This window comes from Amblyomma americanum, chromosome 7 (assembly GCF_052857255.1).
Source record: "Amblyomma americanum isolate KBUSLIRL-KWMA chromosome 7, ASM5285725v1, whole genome shotgun sequence".
NCBI classification, from domain to species: domain Eukaryota; kingdom Metazoa; phylum Arthropoda; class Arachnida; order Ixodida; family Ixodidae; genus Amblyomma; species Amblyomma americanum.
In genome coordinates, this window is record NC_135503.1 from 78,510,181 (window position 1) to 78,530,270 (window position 20,090).

The following is a 20,090-nucleotide window of genomic DNA, read 5'->3' on the forward strand; positions in this document are numbered from 1 at the left end:
CTAAACTTGTTACCCGAGGTTGTATGAATTCAGACAAAACATGAAGGTAGTCTTTCAACATGGGGCGCAGTCGACCCCGTAGCCGATGTTTGACCCAAGGCAATCCTCCATCGCCTCGTCACCTTGAGCTATTTCGTTTTCTTCTCGCTGTTTTCGTTTTATTCAATTTCAAATTGTTTCTCGTGTCATAATAAGTGCACTTTGCTGTTTTAAGTATATTTTCAATTCTAGTCCATACTTTTCTTCGTGTTTGAAGTGTATTTTACTACATGAAGTGTTGACAGTGCTGTGCGTCGGCGGGAAGTTGTGCATATAGCGATGGCTCAGAGCAAGCCTGTGCCGGGCGGCGAGGAAGAGAGCAAGCGCCTCGCTGTGCTCGCCGCTTATCAAATGGAAATGCAGCAGCTACGTCTGCGACAGCTCGCCATTCTTGGCGAACTTGAAGACAAGCAAGCCGAGCAAGAACGAGCCGAACATACGTGCCGGCGCCTCCAAGTTCTGGCTGCAAGTTCTGTGCTCTCGCGAGTGGAGTGTGTGGGCGTATCCGCGCGAAGCTTCATGGTACGAAGCAACGCTTCCGCACTTGCCAGAGGCTGGGTTTAAGGAGAACTTTAGAATGACAAGAGGCACATTTAAATACATTTTAAATGTGTGCCACCGCATGAGGAGGCTGGACAGAAATATGCGGAAAGCAATACCGCTGCATAAACGTGTGGCAATTGCCGTATATCGTCTTGCGACTTCCGCGGAAGAACTGTGGCAAACGTGTTTAGAGTCAGTCGCTCCTCAGTTAACATCATTGTTAAAGAGTTCTGCGATGTAGTTGTGCAACTTCTCGAAAGTCGGTACGTGAGAATGCCGAGGACGCACGAACTGGCCGAACACCTGCAGCAGTTTTCTACAGTTGCAGGCTTCCCTCAAGCTGCTGGAGCACTAGACGGCTGCCACATCGAAGTTTGTCCACCTTCCGAGCATGCAGTGGACTACCATAACTATAAGGGGTGGTATAGTGTAATACTTTTGGCTGTTGCTGACCACAGGTACAAATTCCTTTACACAAACAGCGGATCTCCTGGGAGGAACCATGACGCAGGCGTGTTTGCAGAATCGAAACTGCCAAAGTTTCTGAGCAGAGAATTGTTTAAGATGGAAGCCAAAACCATCGAAGGAGTGCATGTTTCACCTCTGCTGCTGGCTGATCAAGTCTTCTCACTCCAAAAAAACATCATGAAGCCATGCCTGTACTGTGGTTTCTTTGCATGTCTTCGACTCTAGAAAGTAATATGTTGTGTTTTATGCTATTTAAGGGCGGCCACCTACTCTGAAAAATGGATGAAATAATATTTTCTTCTAACCTACAGTTAATATGCGAGTATGGTTTTAGTTTTCTACCTCTTGGCATTGCAATGTGCTATGTTCTGCTTCCTCTTATTCATCTGAAACTCGAACCGTGCCACAGGGCCTACTTTATTATACAGATTGGAATTGTCGTCGTCCGTTTTGTGCAGCGCACAAAGAAGCAGAAAATGACACTAAAGCAGAAAATTGACACTAAAGACCTTGACTATGGCGTCGAAGGCACTCCTGTGTACGTGAACGAACACCTGACTGGCACAAACAAAAAACTCGGTGCAGCCATTGCTCAAAAGAAAAGGTCCGGATGGAAGTTTGTGTGGTTTGCTTGCGGCCGAATTCTTGCTAGGAAGGACGAGGAGGCAGACATTGTGAGGATAGCAAATATGGTATATATTGCGGAGTTTTTAAGCTATATACCATGACCCGCATTTCTATGTGCTACAGAAGCCCCTAAAATGGATAGGCAGGGAAATTGCTGTTCCTATCATGACAGCCCTACATTCAACAAAACGTACACAAATAGGGATGGACTGCTTGCTACGGTGCATCTGAATATGAGAAGTGTTAAAAACAAGATAGATGATTTCGAAATGTTTCTCGACTCACATACAGTAAAATTTGATGTAATAGTCCTTACTGAGACATGGTTGACGAACGCCGATGTGCCGTTACACATTCAGGGTTATAAGAGCGTAACCATTAGTAGAGAAAATAGGAGAGGCGGCGGCATAGCCATATACTTCAAAAATTATTATCCATATGTAATTTTTTATCATCTAACTAATATGAACGAAAATATATAGATACTTTTTGTTAAGATATCTAATGTGGTGATCGGTGCACTGTACAGGCCGCCATCCGGCATTGTAGCCGAATTTATAATTTTTTTCGAAAACGCCCTGGAATAACTTGGGAATCTAGCTGCCTTTTTTGTTATTCTCGGCGATGTGAACATTGATACACTATCTGATGGACCCTGAGCAAAGGAATTTCTAGATATTGTTCATGAGCATTCTTCCAAAAATATGATAACGCTACCAACCAGCATTACTTCGAATACAGCCACGAGCATTGATGTCTGCGTCATGAACCTTGAAGTTGAGAACCTGTCTGCAGGTGTGATAACAAGCAATATCGGTGACCACATGCCAATCTTTTGCCTGGTCTCTGTCGCCGAGAAAGACTATGGCAAAGGGAAGCGTAACAGGTTACTGGTTGGTACAATGAACGAAAACACGTTGGAAGACTTCCGTTCTCTTCTAGAGCAAGCAGACTGGGATCCCATATTTAAAGACACCAACCCAAAATCAGTGTATAAAGAGTTTCTTCTTCAGTATCTTTTGTGCTATAACGCAGCTTTTCCTCTGCGAGAAAGTAAGAGAATAAACAGAAAAATAAGAAAACCTTAGGTAACAAAAGATCTATATAAAAGAATAAAAGAAAGGGATAAAATGTACCATGCTTTTATAAAGAATCGTGAGCCTACTCTGCTTGGTGAGTATAAAAAGTTCAGGAATAGACTGAATTCTGACTTGAAAAAAGCAAATCCGGTTTCTATCAGCAAAAGTTTACTCAGATTAATGGAGACCAGAAAAAAATTTGGGACGTGGTTAACCATCTTACGAGCAGTAAGCAGACACGAGATGGTGTGCAAGAGGTACTGAGCGGCAACGAGCACGTCGAAGGACAGGAACTGGCAGATAAAATTAATCGTCACTCAGTCAATATTGGGCCCTACGATGGGCAAAATTCGTGCACAGATAACCCGCAAGGACATAGCCTGCCAGAATCGATCGTGCTTTTGCCATCTACTCCTGCAGAAATTGAGAGAAAAATCACGCAACTAAGGAATGGTCCCGCAGCTGGTGACGACGGAATAAAAGCCCTGCCGCTGAAATACACCGCATCCATTATTAGTCCAATACTGGCACATATTATTAATAAAATTCTTGAGACTGGAGAGTATCCTGAAGAACTAGAAATTGCCAAAGGCGCACCCGTATATAAAGGTGGTGGAGTACTAGACATTAATAACTATCGCCCAATTTCTGTCCTGCCGGTTTTTTCAAAAATATTTGAAGGTGTTATGACTAACTTGTGTCTTTTTTTGAAAAGCATCAGATTATAACCTCTGCTCAGTATGGGTTTCAAGGGGCAAACATCAACGAAAATGGCACTGATTCATATTAAAGAAATAATTGTGGAAAATATTGAAAACAAAGTTTTGACCCTAGGATAATTTTTAGACTTAAGGAAAGCTTTCGATACTGTACAGACCGACATTTTGTTTAAAAAGTTTCATATGTACGGCGTACGAGGCGTAGCATTGAATTTATTAAAAAAATATCTAAGCGAACGCTGCCAGTATGTTGACATGAATGGCGTATCATCCAGTAAAATGCGAAATCTGTACGGTGTGCCCCAGGGATTCATTTAGGTCCGCTTTTATTCGTAGTATACATAAATGATATTACTTCAGTAAATGGCTTTTCTGATACAGTTTTATATGCGGATGATACGAATGTCTTTTTCACAGGAGCAAACAAAGAAAGCTTGGAAAAGGCTGCTAATGAATACTTAGGTAAATTATCACGGTGGCTTTCAAACAACAAATTTAGGTGAAACACAAGCAAAACAAAGTACATAGTTTTCAAGCCCATAAATGGGTGAGACTACACAACTATAAATATAACCTATGACGGAAATTTGATAGAGCAGGTAAAAGAAGAAAAATTTTCGGGAGCATGGTTCAGTGAACAGCTTTCATGGACCACGCACGTTAATAAATTAACAGCTGAACTGGCGCAAATAACTGGCAGCATCTACAAAATCCGGAACCTTATACCTACACCCTAAAAACAGATCCTGTATTATACTCTTTTTTACACCAGATTGAGTTATGGAATATAAGTTTGGGGCACCACCACAATCTATAACCGTAATAGTCAATTGTTGCTCAAAAAAAGGCGCTACGCTTGTGTGAGAATTACAAAGGCTATAGACGTAACCTGCGAACCGGGCCTCTTTTCATTAAACACAGTATGCTAAAAGCGAACCAGATCTATTACTTCAAACTACTGCAATGGATCTACCGAAATAAACTGCATGTCCCTCCGATAGAACATATGAGCACATACCCGATCCGCGATCTTAAAAGGAGAGCGCCAAACATACGAAACAATTACGGTAGGCAAACGATAACTTTTCAGTCCACTAAACTGTTGAACCGCTCTGAAATAGACGTCAACTTGAGCAAACCCTTTGCTATTTTTAACAGTGAATGTAAAAGCATCTTGGTTAACTCCGGAATTTCATATACGGCTTAATGACTTGCTTTAACGGCTGAATAACCATATTCTAGATTTTTTCGGGGTGTGTACATGAAAATTGTATTGCCACTGTACATGTATTGCGTTTTACATTGTTCCAAAACCATATTTTTTTGAGATTCTGTTTTTTCCCCTTTCGTGGTGTATATGGTTCTGACGTTTTATTGCGGGTTTCGCATTTGATGCATAATGTTGCCTTTGCGTTTTGTGCCCACTTGCAAGCGTAACCAGAAGACTTGTTTTGTACTGCGTGATTCAATGGCTTCGGACTGGTGTACAGGGTGGTACTTTTTTTTCTGCCTTTTGAAAACTTGTATTTTTATATTTTTAGTGCAATAGTTGTACTGACCCAAGTGTATCTGCGAGATTTGTTCATCGATGCAACCGCATGTGCAAGGGGCCAAGGCCTCGTCAGGCTCTTAGCCTTGAGCCTTGGCCTCCTTTTAGGCACTGTCTGAAAAAAAATAAAGGAAAAAAAGCTGTGCGTATCTCTTATCGGTGCAACAACTTGTTTCGGCTGTCAGTTGTTTACGATTTTATACCACGCAGTATAAAAGGCAGCATCTGTCTACATTACAGCTCAATATCGTTTTCTGTGTGTCATGTATTTTGGCCGCGAACGATGTGTAGTCGTAAATATCTGTAAATATGCATATAGACAGAGTCTGCTGTGATAAATAAATATGTATAATTGCGTCCGTAATCTTAATTATTTGTCTTTGCCCTGATAAATCGCGCGGACCTGGCGGACGACGAGCCTGTCTGTGGCACCAGTTCCCGCGAGGCGAGCGCGCGGCAATCGCTCGCGTCCCTCAGCCGGCGCGCAGTGACGTCCTTGACGTCGCGTCACGTGACACGCAGGCCTGAAAGCTGTTCAGGGGGTAATGGCTGTGTCAAGCAGCCGGGCAGCCCCGTAGGCACATGCAGCATATATTTGCACTGCAATCTGTCACACAGTACGACGTTAGATTTTGTAAACGCAGTGCGTGTTCTTGCGCGCTGCTTGAAGTACGTCTTCCACTTCGACACCCCGCAGCGAGGCAAGCCGGCCGGCCACGTGTAATGCCGTGCCAGGGCGGGAGGCTCTGAGTCGCCCCGACTTCTGAAAAAACACATCGAAGGGGAGAGTTTACGAAATTGAAAGTAGACGCATATGGTAGCAACCACGTGAATGCATGTATGATTGCATGCACATGCGCGTTTATGTACAAATGAACCTACTGCATGTGTATATAGGTTTACTTTGCGTGGTCCATCATGTGCTTGGAAGATTTAGTCTACGGACACCCGAGAATCCCTTCTCACCGGAGCGGAAAACTGAGCATGTTATAGTAAAGAAGGCGACATTGTGGTGTACAATACAACCTGTGCCATAAACTGAAACAGAAGTAAGAGAAAACAGCGCAGCATACGGAACTTGTGTGCATACTTCGAATACTGGTGGCTGGTTATATACACAAACATCAAATTCCTTGTCGAACCAAACACCAAAAAGAAACGTCACAGCCAAAAACATGAAAGTAAACGGTATGAAGACACATAAGTGTTCAATTCAGCACCAGAAACAGCACGCCCTGATTTTGGAAGAAAATATGGCGCACCCGTCTCAATCAAGATGCGGTCAGTGGGTACCTTTTGGAGACATCGACGACACCACCGACGTTTCAGAGGCTTACCAAGGGCGTGATTCCCATGAAAAGGTTGGGAAACTCCAAGGCAATGCTGGGCCTGCTTCCAGCCGCCTATGAATCACTGGTGATCGATTGGGTAGCCCGAAGGGACCATCTGCAAGAAGAACGAAGTCAATGGATGCACGCCATTAGTAATGATAAGCCGTTAAAGGCATTGTTGTGGCTGCCCGCACAATGGAGGGCAATTAGGGAGTTATGTTGGGAGGAGCTGCTAAGAAGAGACTGCAGTCTCATCCTGTGTACATATCTTGTGAGTGTATTTTGTGGCATTTTGTAGCACCGAAGCGGCCGAGGGTTGATGCATAAAGAGATATGAATGAGCAGCCACGGGACTTGTAACTGTCAGGAATAGATAACTCAATACGAACAGTAAAAAGTATACGATCGATATACAGGCAGTGTGAGCGAAGGTTAACCAGGATTAAAAAGAGAAAAGAAAACAGGATTTCGGTGCTAAACCATTTTGGAGTTTTGGAATGCGTGGAGTGGCGCGAGAAATTGGTGTATCATGTGAACAAGCAAACTAGTCAGCTATTAAAGCCGAGTCTGGCAGAGAAGGGCACGAGGCACGTGTGCCAAAAATAGGCGTTGACAGCTGGGCGCTGAAGCGCGCGAAACACAGTGACACGGTATTTACAATTCTCAGGAATGCCCAAAGTTTATCATCGCGCAGCGGCGTGGCCTAAAGCGCCTTCTAAATCATAAAATCTGATATGGATATTAATGCCGACCAGCCTTAAATGAGGAATTGCAGCCACGTGCCTGAATGAAATACGTAAAAAGGTAACTTAAAAATTGACTGCCCCGCGTACTAGCTACATGATGCAGCTGGTTTATGATGTTACCAAACACCTATGTTTTATAGACACAAGAGCCATCCCTATACCAAATTTAGACAATTTCTGAAAATTACAGCAGCATATACGACCGAATTACTTTCCATTGACAGAATAATGGATTTCGGAAAGACTGCAAGTGTTGTAAGAAAAATTATGTATCTTTTTAGAATCTCTAGGGTGTCCGCCGCACTTTTTTTAGTGGATGATCGGTAGGCGCCCGTTCAGGGCCAGACGGACGTGCCTTCTGAACACGCTTTTCTGCATTTCATGGTCGCAGTTGTTCCTGTACAAGCGCGATCAGAGTTACTCGCATCACTGCAGCCAGGAGCCATACAAGGAGAAAACTCTTCACTTACTAACACTCGCGCCAGTAAAAGAGCCCTCCTTCGACTTCGCACTGCCAATTACCACCGCAGTAGGCTGCTAGCAAAGCTTGCTGACGGGGTGAGCAAACACTAAAGTAGCAATAAACTTTAGCGCGAAACTCTACTCGGCATTTTTAGCGCTAGCTACATTACGGTAACATTTCGAGCCTTCTGCGTGGCGGCGCGCTGCCACCCTTTCACGTGTTTGGCCACGTGGCGCGGAGCAGCTGCCGGTGGCGTGGCGCCATGGCTGATCACGTGGTCCGTCACTCTGTTGGTCACGTGACCAGCCACGTGGTGCGGAGCAGCAGGTGCTGCCGTTGGCGCGCTGCGGCGCCGGTATCTGTGTGCACGTGCCGTGTCAAGTGGAACGAAGATGAAGAAGGAACGCCCAGCGAAACGGAACGGCGAAGGACTGACCATTCAACTGAGCAAGTTGCACTCTGCCACTCCCGTGACGTCGTCATCACTGGCTGCGGACGACGGCGACCTGGCCCTGGACGAATGATACGGAGGTGTCGTGGTTCTACCGTCGTGCTGAAGACCACACCTCCACTACCGCCCCGCTTACTAACGTGATGTCGCCATCAGTGGCTGAGGACAACGGTGGCCTGGCCCTGGAGGAAGGATGCGAAGGGGTCGTGGTTGCTACCGTCGTGCTGAAGACCACGGCCTCGACAACCGCCCCGCCTACTCTCGTGGCGTCGCCATCCCTGGCTGAGGACGATGGCGGCCTGGCCCTGGAGGAAGGATGCGAAGGGGTCGTGGTTGCTACCGTCGTGCGGAAGACCACGGCCTCGACAACCGCCCCGGCTACTCTCGTGACGTCGCCATCCCTGGCTTAGGACGACGGCGGCTTGGCCCTGCACGAAGGTTGCGGAGGTGTCGTGGTTGCTACCGTCGTGCTGAAGACCACGGCCTCGACAACCGCCCCGGCTAACTCTCGTGACGTCGCCATCCCTGGCTGAGGACGACGGCGGCTTGGCCCTGCACGAAGGATGCGGAGGTGTCGTGGTTGCTACCGTCGTGCTGAAGACCACGGCCTCGACAACCGCCCCGGCTACTCTCGTGACGTCGCCATCCCTGGCTGAGGACGACAGCGGCCTGCCCCTGGACGAACGATACGGAGGTGTCGTGGTTACTACCGGCGTGCTTAAGTCCACGACCTGCAATATTGCCCCGCTTACTAACGTGATGTCGCCATCAATGGCCGAGGGCGACGGCGGACTGGCCCTGGAGGAAGGATGCGAAGGGGTCGTGCTTGCTACCGTCGTGCTGAGGACCACGGCCTCGACAACCGCCCCGCCTACTCTCGTGGCGTCGCCATCCCTGGCTGAGGACGATGGCGGCCTGGCCCTGGACAAAGGATGCGGAGGTGTGGTTGCTATCGTCGTGCTGAAGCCCACGACCTCAGCGACTACCACACTGCCGTCTTCCGTAAAGGCGTCATCCATGGCTGAGGACGCTGATAGACTTATCCTGGGTGGAGGATGCGGAGGTGTTCTGGTCGCTGCCTTCATGCTCACAACCACGACCTCGGTGAATACTGCCTCGGCGACTCACCTGAAGCTGTCATCTTTTGCTGAGGACGCCGGTGGCCTGCCACTAGACGAAGGATGCAGTAGTGTGGTTACTACTGTCATGCTGACGCCCACGACCTCGACGACTACCACACCGTCGACTCCCGTGAAGCCGTCATCGCCGCCTAAGGACGCCGGCGCTCTTGCCCCGGACGAAGGGTGCCGAGGTGTGGTCGCTACCGTCATGCTGAAGGGCACAACCTCAACGACTATTGTGGCCGGCGCGGTGACCCTGGTGACACCGAATTCCGACCCGTTATTCATCCAGGGCGGTATGCCGCCGCCCGAGGTTGTGCCCCCGGTCAGCGGCCCCACGTCGACGGCGACCTTGCCAAAAATTCCTATCTTTTCTCCTTCGAACAGCGTTTGGGGCTTTGTCGCCGGTGCAATGGGCGCCGTGACGGCATCCCATCATGACCATTAATTCCTGTGTGGTGCCCACCATCCCCGCCCGCAGGCTCGAGGTTTCATACAACCGTCCCAATGACGCCGGTGACGGTGGCACCAACGACCACTGGGAAAAAGTCCACATGCTGCGTGACAGCTCACGCTGAGGAATTTAGTGGAAAAGGACGCCCTCACAGACGCTATGTATCAACCTGACTTTGTATGAGTGGTAGGGCACTGGTAGAGTAATCAAAGCTCATCAAGAAAAGTGCTGAAAGAGACTTTCCTGACATACCGAATGATTGCATTTGTAGAGCGCTTCATAAATGGCCACTATGAAATAAAACTGCTTGTATGGCCACGCTTCATTAACGCCGAGATTTTTAATGAATTTAGTTTGAGGCCACCGCGCGCCTCCGTTCTACACGGAGGCACCATCCGCTTAGCACAATCGCTGCGACGGCCGAGGAACCCAAGCATTGCGCATCCACGATGCGCACCATAAAAGCACGCGTGTGGCGCACACAAAGGGTAGCGGTGGGCATGAGGCGTCGCTCCACTCTGCCTGATGTTCCCATGCCAGCGGCTTTCCATGCCGCTTTTGCGGAAATATGTGAACCTGAGTTTCGGGAAGGGCCCTTTCGTTTGCTGGCATTCTCGACAGCACCGAAGCGTCGTGGGAGTCGTTTACTGCCTCCGCTATCTGACACTTCCACGACGAGCAAGCAAAGTAGTTATCCTGCCAGTTAGAACTCCTCATACCTCAAGAAGGAAGGTCATGTAGGTCAAGTAAGGTCGTGTGGTGTGTCTTCGAGCAAGCAGGAAGGTCATGTAGGTCAAGTAAGGTCGTGTGGTGTGTCTTCTCCGTGTGGGAATTTCCCATTAGGTTCCAGTTCGTTTGATCGTCTGTGTACTCAACTCCTATATCTCACAGTTCGCCCTTGTGTATTCATTTAAATATAATGATCGTTTTTATCATCTGGCATCATCAATCATCTCCTTCAACACCGCCGAATAACTACGTTTGGAGAGGCCCGTGCCACCCCCGCCCCTTCCCTAAGAAAGGGAAGAACCATTTTGAATTTGCTTTGCTTCGCTCCAATCTGACCTCTCTTGTAGCGATAGCTACGTTACGGTAGCATTTCGAGCCTTCATCGTGGCGATGGTGGTGCCACCATCCTGTGGCTGCGACGCCACATTGTCACGTGGTTGGTCACGTGATGCGCAGCAGGTTCCGGTGGCGCGGCGCCGTGGCTGGTCACGGGATGCGGAGCAGCTGCCGTTGCCGGCGGCGCGGTGCGCCGGCGAAACCGAGCTCCAACGACTTTGCGCATGCGCCGTGTCAAGTGGGACGAAGATGAAGAAGGGACGCCCAGAGAAACGGAGAGGGGAAAGACTAATTTTGCAATTTAACTGAGCAAGTTCCACTCGGCCAGCTGTAGCTATCGCGTCACTCCAGGTTTATCCAGAGCTAAACCACCGACATTTTTTTTGCTATTTCGAGCAGTGTCTGATGATCAGAAAGAACAAAAGCTGTTTATATCAACTCATGTTGGGTGCTAAAAGAACCCTTTCCGGCCACAGATAAGCACGCTGCACAGTAAAGCAGATATAAACATTGTCTCAAACGTGGCAGCCTGGTATGACGTGATCGATCTGAGGTCTTACTCTCCGTGCAGTGCTTTCTGCGAGTTTGACCGAATCAAAAAATTCGCAAGCAAGCGCCCTCACTTCTGAGTAATCGAAGCTTATTTCGCCCAGGGCGATCACTTTTGGATGTTCCAAAGCCTTGATGAGGTGTTCTTCGAGATTCTATGTGTACTGGTGGCCATGTGAGGGTGACACCCGAATGCTCCCCAGAAGCTTTATCAGGTCAGGATCTTCTGCCACATGTGACGCTGCAGACACAATTCATAATTAGCACACAGCAATGAAAAATCTAGGTGTATGCTGGTGCTGACCAGTCCCCGGGAATGCAAAAAACTTGCCGAACAGTGACTACATTCTCAGCGAAACCCAAAAGCGGAGAAGCGCTTTACTTGGGCGTCAAAAAGCCACACATAAGCACCACAGCATTTGCATTAAACGAACGCACGTGGAGGGCACCATACCACTGGGTTCGTACCTTCTCAGCTTTCATGGTGCCAAGAAGTAAAAAACTCCACCACAGCTTTCATACCGTTGAAACATTAGAGCTTTACTTAAAGAATCGCATTAAACAAACACGTAGCGCATGGAAAACATTGAGCGTTATTAACAACGATAGTTGTCTGTAAGCTTCTGAAGGTGGACGAAAAAAAATAGTACGCCCCTGTTGAAAGGCGAGCATTCAGATCGAGATTTATTCTGAAACTGTACTGGCTTAAATGTCGACGGGTCGCAAAAGTTCGCCACGCAGCCATCGTAGCAGTCCGGAAAAGTTTCGCAGTGTTTGGTTCGGAACTCAGCGTAGGACCCACGAGGCCGACTTGTGACGACAACTTGTAAGGCCACTGTTTGATTGGCTTTGACGTCTCTTTTGTGGTTGTTTTCTGGGCAGCCTCTGTGGACACGGCTGCCGCCTCCCTGCAGCGGAGGTCGCATGGCACCTCTGCAGAAAAGCTGGACGATCGCATGACTTGTCTGCGCTGGAATGCGACTTATGCCGGCTCTTCGTGCTGACAGCAGGCGACCAGAAGGGCACTAGCATCTGCATCATAATCCTGTGAAGGAAAAATAGCGCATGCAGAGACTGAAAGGGGATGACAGGGTAACTGCCAGTAGTAAAATTACTGAATTACTCATGTTGAGAAACATCCGCCATAAAATGTAACCATTATGTAGAGGGGCTCGGGGTGCGTTGATAAAAACAAAGTCAAGGCTGTCGTAATGGTTCCTGTTGATAGTAACAAATGAATTTTTATTGGTCCACAAGGAAGTTTTCTGAGAGGAGGGAATAGATGAACCGTAACATCAGGCCAGCTTTGAAATGCATCATCATGATAATGCTAAAAATAGTTCGCATTGCGAGTTAAGAGGGAAAATTCAAGAGAAAGCTCTCGCTGAGATCATTTGTCCAGCACGGTGTGGTGTCTAGACGATATGTATTTTCATATAGCCGCATCGACATGCTATAGTTTTTCTTGTCGATCGCAGCGCCGTAACACAACCTGCTGAGAGAAACCAGCAGCTTTTGGCGCAGCAGTAGTTCTTGTGTGGGCTAATTAAGCTGGCCAAGAATTCAGATCTTTTGTCGTGTGATCCTGCTCGCGCAAGCAGATATGAAATCTTCGGCGGAGATAGCAGCCGCGGACGCCGGTGAATCACAATGCTCGTCGGTCCGAGATATGCGAGTGAACTTCGAGACTTCTAAAACATTGACAGCGATCACGAATATTGCAGAAAGTTCTGTGCACTACCATGAACGTCCCAGAGCGCCACGAACGCGTCTCGCGCAGAGAACAAATCGATATAAGGTCGCACACCGGAGATGAAGAAACAAGGTCGTGTAAGAAGGAACAAAGCGTCGCGTCTAAATTTTAGGCTATGACCTTAAGCTGCCGTCGAAAAAAAAATCCAGCTTCTCATTAAGAAAATCCCCTGGTTGGTTGAGGTGACTGTGACGTCATCAGCACTGCCAGATTAGAAAATCTGAGCATGAGAATGTTCGAGTATACTTTCCATTGCATTATCAGATTGGAGTGTACTAACCTTACCCATTAATCCACCCTAATGGACTCACGAATCCAGCACAATCACCAACTATTTCTAAATCATCCATTTGAATCCATCAACAACACACCTGAATCAATATTCAGTGATGGGCCTATTCCCAAAGCTGTGGGAAAACGTGTTCCGCAAGGAAGTTTTTTTTTTTTTGGCACCGTGGTACAACTATATACGTGATTGCCCGCGCGTTTTCTTGCTTGGATAGTAACTGACCGGAAGCGTTACCCTGCCTCTTTGTTAAAGAAGAACTTCTGCTCACCTCAAAGTACTGTTCGTCCTGGAGCCCTCTCACGTTCTTTTTTTTTGTCTCGCGCTAAGCCCCCTCCATATAATACCTTACCAACTATCCCAAACATCCACTTTCGAGCTTGGATGCTTATTATATTACATAGCAAATGCTGCGGCCGGGAACAGCTTTTCCTGCCTTCTCGTATCGTTTGAAGAATCTACTGTAAATACCCCGTGGAGCGAATCCATATGCGCCTTCGAGTCGTTTTCCTGGCAACGCGCACGTTTTCTTTGTTAGTTTTATTATTGCCTTGGGCCAAATCTGAAGCCTCACCTTCCATTCAGCCTACCACGATGTGAACCAACTTTTCTCTGTCGCCTGTGCCTTGGTGTAGGTTTCACAAAGCATTGCCCGATAGCCCTGCATGTGCCATCTGCGGGTCGGACGAGACTATAGCCCACATTCTTGTGAATGCCCTGCCTACAATGCCGAAAGGCTCTGCCGTGCACTGGAGCGTCTAGATCCACGCCCACTGACGCCCACGCCCACTGACGGAGCAATGGGAAGGATGCTCTCCAGCTACCGTCAGGACGTCCAACTTGGGCTGATCCGGCGAACACAGCTGGCAGCGGCAACCAGAGGAGCCCTGGACTAGGGGCAGACGACCATTGCTAAGAAGATGGCAGGCACCATCCGACTACGTCAAATTCCTCACCTACTCTCTAGAGCTCAATAAACGTTTTCCTTCCTTCTCGGCAAATGGCCGCGGCGATTGTCGGCGGTGAAAGCCTCCAAGGCACAGCTCCGCTTCTTGAGGACTTCTGGCCTGCGCGATAGGCTGTGACTTTGCCGAACGCTGCTACTTTGCATAGTAACTTCAGTTTCCTGGTTATCTCTTTTCTCATTCATAATTTATCCCCTCACCCCTTTCCCTCCGTGCCGTGTAGCAAACCGGTTATTCATCCGGTTAACCTCGCCACCTTTCCTCCTCCTCCTCCTGCTGTTGACAAATTTTAGTTTACCCAGAAACTTGACAACAGTGGTAAGCCTATAGGGTCACATCACTGAACGGCCCCTTGAAGTTGAGCTCCAGTGGCAACATAAAAAGCAATCAAGGACATTTCTTTTATTTTTTTGCACAGACAATACTTTTTTTCTCAGGCACAATGTTTTCGCACTGTCCGACTTCCTATGTTGTAGATTCGCCGTGTGTTCTCGCGGACGGCTGTCATTACGTCTTCAACTTCGATATTCCGCAACGATGCGAGCCAAGTCGCCACATGAATCGCCATTCCTGGGTGCGATGTTTTCAGATGCCTTGATTCCTAAAAAAAAGCGAACAAAAAGAAACAAACACTCATGAAAGTGGCTATTTCAATCATGCGAGAACCAGGGCGTTCAGTTGGCTACTGCGTGCATGACACTGAAAGGATTAGGTATAATTATTGGCTAATAATAACTATCTGCAAATAACCTCTTACACATCTACACCCGTTGAACTCTGCGAAGACGTAGCCCTACCCAAGGTCCATGGCATTAGCAAATTTTCCAAGGCATTCTCAAAGATCAATCCCGCGACTGAAGCAAATAGTTGCTTTTAACAAAGGAGGGCGCTAAAGTGAACATCGCGTTTTCCCCGTCCCTCTGTGCACAGCGCTATTTGCAAAGGTGGCTGTTCATAGAAGTAATGGTGCCATACATAGCCGCGCAAAATCCACTGACGTCATTAGTGTGGATGTGTGGCGGTGTGGGGGGGAGGGGTAGTTACTGTAGCCAATAAATAAAATTTTATTAAAGATAGTTACGCGGCTATGAAAAAGTTCGCAAATATCAGTGCGTACCGATTTCGGGAGGAAGTATGGGGAATCCGTCTCTATGAGCAGTCGGTCCAGAGGGATCTTCCTGGCAACCTCGACGAGCCCACCGGCATTGGGGAAGCTCACGAGGGGAGTGAGCCCAAGGCAGAGGTTAGGGAACTCCATGAGCCAACGCTGTGCCTCCGGCCAGTCGGCGGTATAGCAGTGGCGGTGAATGGGGTAGTCTGAAGGCACCATCTGCGGAAAGGGAAGCCAAGAGTTACTCATCATTACAGAGGACGAGCAGTGATCACATGCCGGATGTTTGACCGCAGATATTGTGCAATTTTTAAAAATAGGGTTGTTCAGTTAGAACAAGACTTTTACCGGCTTAGCATTGCCAACAATGTAGGGGATATATCAGAGGACAGGCTAACTGAGCTGGTTAAGTAACAGCGAGAAAAACTCGTGCCTGAGCTAGTTGGTTCATGCCTGAAGATGTAATGAATACGGCACGAGAAACGAGGACAAAACTAGAACACAAAGGCGCTGGTCCTGTCCTCTGTGTTCTACGTACTTTCATCCTCGTTCGTCGCGATGTTTTCGTAACATCGAGAACTTTAAAGCTATTGCCACAGTCAATCAAAAGCCATTGAGGATTCTTGCTATTACTGTGTGTTTCTTTATTTACCGAGAGGCTTGTAGCACGCCGTGAGGAATTTGCACATCAGTTTATAGAATTTCGAAAACGTGGTTATCTTCGGCGCTGTGGCCCAACAAATTCTGCCTCCATCGCGTCAAAATGCACGCCCTTTCGAGAAGCTTTCAGGCAAAGCAACCTCTCCAGAGCACGCAGCTCGTCGAAATGGCCAAAATTTGTCGGAGCGGAGAGCCAAGGGCATGCAGCTCCGTTTTCGATATTCTAAAAACTGATATGGATATTACGGTGCGCTAAGCTTCTTAGTAAGTAAGGAGACTAACGGTAATAGCTAAAACGTTAGCTACTAAATATAAGTAAGCCAACGTACTACATAGCGCGTCTTAGCCGTATTCCGATGCGCTCCACCGCTGAGAATGCCGTGCCGAGAATAAAATAGCGTATTTAAAAACTGCGTAGTACCTTATGTGAAACAGCCCGTACTTTTAGGCAGACCACACAACGCATTCGCCTCGGAAGCGGGAGGTGCGGAGTTTGATTTGCAGTGCTGCTGGTTACCCGCCGGTGATGAAATGTGCACGACATTTGCCCTGACCTGGTGCTTGGCTGCTTTGAGGCGAAATGCTTGGGGAATCAGCTCACATACCCGCAAGAGTAACCGGGGGAGTTCTGTTGGAGGGAAGCTATACGAAGAAGACATTCGATCCATCCGCAGTGCGCAAGTGGGAGAGATGTGCGAAAGTTAAACTTAGTCAAAAGCAGCGCTTGTAAACATGAGACTCACACTGAATAGAACTTTACGGGGCTCCTAATTATTCCATAGCTTACGAAAGTTATACACGTGGTCGGAATAACCTAGGTCTGGAAAGTAATGGACATGCGCCTTAGCCAAGTGGTGAGCGTACCTCTTTGAGGATGCTGATTGTGTCGGACGTGGAGTCTCGAGAGTGGATAATGAGGGGCAGCCGTCCATTCAGGGCAATCTGCACCTGCCGCCGGAACACTCGCTTCTGCTGGCCGTGGTCGCATTTATTTCTGCAAAAGCGAGGTAACACACTTTAGTAACCCCTACAGCGCTTAAGGCGGCTTCACGCTGCGCGAACTATTCAGGACAGGTGTTATTACCTTCATAAGGCCGAAGAGATTCTCGCGTTATATACGGTGGGCTGGTTGCAATCACGGTTATACGGCGCTCGTGAAACCGATAAGCATAAAAAAACTGTTAGGAAACCAATAGAGAAGCATGCAGACTAGCTTGATTAAATTGTGAAACGCGGTTGTCTTTATTTACGTAGCACTAGACATAGAAGCTGAATTATATTGTGTTTTTTTGAACGACGACTGCGACATTATTGATCTTTGACAGCCTACGAATGAACAGCGGCCTAGAAGCACCTTGAAACCGTCTTGAATTTGTATGCGCACTCATCTGCGCGAGTAGTCCAATCCTATTTCACCCAAGGCGACGACTTTTGGATGTTCCAGGGCCCTGATGAGGTCTTCGTCGATCTCTTCGCTGTACTCGCGAGCCATGTGCGGATGACAGCCGAAAGCTCCCCACACTCCATCCTCGGTCAGGATTGCATCCCACATGTGGCGCTGCGGCGAGACGTAAGCGCCAGTGCCAAATTAATCCAGACATAGGGTATAATAAGATACAAGGTAGCAGGAAAGGCAGGAGGAAATAATGGTATATGGGTTTGTGGATATACATGTTAGGGACATGGAGCAATCACGCTCTACTCCTGACTATGCAAGAAAATTTTTATTGATTAAAAAAAGGACACAAATTCGAAGGTAAATTCTGCAAAATTTCTGCTGCAAGTTCACCAAATTTGCACTGCAATTTAAGAGAAGGAGCAAAAGAACTATAATGGGATTCCAGTAATGCAATTACTGCCATGCGTGGAATAAATGCATATGTAGGTGCGAGAATAAAATGAGATGATGTAAGGTACTGACTGTGGCACGGCTTTAGTACTGCGAAGTCGTTAGAGCTTAGTGCAAATAATTCCACCACGTACGCTCCTGTAGGAGACAATAGACACGCGATCAGATTGTGTTTCATAAAAAAAGGCTTACTTGTTTGAATGTCTGCGGATCGCAAAAATTTGCCACGCAGCCTTCGTAACAATCGGGGAAGGTATCCCGATGCTCGTTTCGGAATCTGGCATAGGTTCCCCGATGGCCCACTTTGCGGAAGATGAAGTCCAGGTGACAGTGGGTGTCCACCAGGCCCACTCTTGATGAGAGCGAGTACGGCCAGAGCTTAGTCGTACAAAGCATGACTGGCGGCGACGCTGTACGCGTAGGCTCTGGAGACACGGCAGTAGGGGGCTCAGCTTCCTCCTTTGTTTTAGCTGCCTCCATTGACGACCTCGGCTGCCGTGAGACGCGTCTGCGCTGGAATACGATATCTGCTGGTTCCTCGTGCAGTGTGCAGGCAATTTGCAGAGCGCGGGCGTCAGCTTCAGCGTCCTATAAGTGAGAAAAATACATTACAGAAAGAATTCCACTGCTACCGATAGTTTTTACATGATATCAAAGGCCCTGTCTTTGGGTGCAGCAGAGACCAGCTCTCAAACCCTGAAAGCTTCTTTACCTCAGTAAGGGAGCTTTCGCTGCAGTGAGGCTCCCTCATGTCTATCTGGAAGCTTTCTTACTGAGCAGACCTAGCTTTCGGCATCTTTTCAGATAAAATAGCTTTCGCAGTGCAGCAGTTGTAACATAAGTAATGTGTGTTTCTCCTCTGAGGTTTGATGCAAACGTTATGCCTAAGTATTTATGTTGATCCACCTTCGAAAGAGGCATGTTATTAACGGTATAAGTGAAGTGAGATGGCTGTTTTTTCTAATTATTGACACTGATTTAGTTAGGATAATAAACATTTGCCACTTGGAGCACCATTCGGCTTGCGTGTTAAGGGAATCATAAAGAACAACATGGGCGTTATGGCCGTTAATTTCTTAGATATCGCACAATCATCAGCGAACAGTTTATTTTGCACCTTATATTATATTTTCTTCTTGACTCATGTTTAAACAAGGCCATATTTGCAGGCAGTGTTCATATATTTGCTATTGTTGTTTCGGAGATCCACTCTTTCGGGGATATCTCTCTAGTCGCTCTGTCAAATGAGGTCATTCGTGGTCACTTCTCACGTTTTAATTGAATTGTTTTGTATCAACGCTGACGTCTATATACCTATGTTTATTGTAGTCTGTGAAATCTCGGAGTCTTCCTGTAATACTGTCTATTTTAAAGCGAAAGCTTTACTGACCGTGAACTTGCGATTTTGCCATGGCGGTGCTCCGAGGAGACACATGACTACACAACCTGCGTCTCGCCGCGGAGCCAAACCGGTCTAGCCGGGCCGGCTGGCGCATTCGGCGCGAAATAAAGACGTGCGCTCCAAGTCTCCGCCAGTGCACCCAGATTGCGCCGAAGCCGCCGAACGCGCTGGCGGTCAAACGCAGTTGGAGTATAGAGGGCCCCGCTTTTGGCCGACGTGACGTCGCCGTGCCACGCGCGCGAGTGACGCCCGGAATACATGGAGCGTTTCTGTCGGCGATTTTCGCCCGACGGCGCCGATCTGGCCCCGCCAGATAACGCCGGAGCCTAAACGCGCATTAACAGAGGATGCGCTTAACCGCAAACCAACGTCTTCGGTGGCGGCACCTATGGGAGCCACTGAAACACCCTGCACACTCACTGAATAATAATAAAAAGAACCTGTCCCGGGAACCAGGGCTTTTGGCGTTTGAGGCGGAGACGCTACCAATCCGCCACGACAGCTCAATCTTTACCCACCAATAAAGGCACATCTTGTGAGTGCACTCTTCTGTTCCAGATTCTCCGTGCTTCCGCTACGTATATTCCGGCCGAACAGAGCTAGTCCCACAGAAAATTTATTTGCAGTCTTATTATACTTCTATTATGTCCAAACTGTGGTTGTACGAATGTAGTGTGTATGGGGCCTAGTCGCGTGACCGCGTGTGTCACCTTTAGCTATCTTCACCAAGACAATTGTACTTCGTGTAAATTTCAATAACCTCAAACTAGACAGTTTCCTCAGGGGATGTAATAGATCCACCGCAACATGCTTCAATCAACTTTAGAAAGAATGCGTAGACAATGAAACGAATGTGCCAG

General features: G+C 47.7%; 1 protein-coding gene across 1 annotated transcript; it reads right to left on the bottom strand.

The window, feature by feature from the left end:
* Positions 1 to 12,186: 12,186 nt before the first annotated feature.
* Positions 12,187 to 18,308, bottom strand: LOC144097835 (3'-5' RNA nuclease TATDN2-like). The gene is made up of 6 exons (XM_077630458.1): positions 18,021 to 18,308; positions 17,374 to 17,537; positions 16,844 to 16,973; positions 15,326 to 15,538; positions 14,663 to 14,809; positions 12,187 to 12,249 (listed from the first exon to the last, which is right to left on the bottom strand). The coding sequence occupies exons 1-6, from the start codon at positions 18,306 to 18,308 to the stop codon at positions 12,187 to 12,189; spliced, it is 1,005 nt and encodes a 334-aa protein (XP_077486584.1).
* Between the last annotated feature and the right edge of the window lie 1,782 nt (positions 18,309 to 20,090).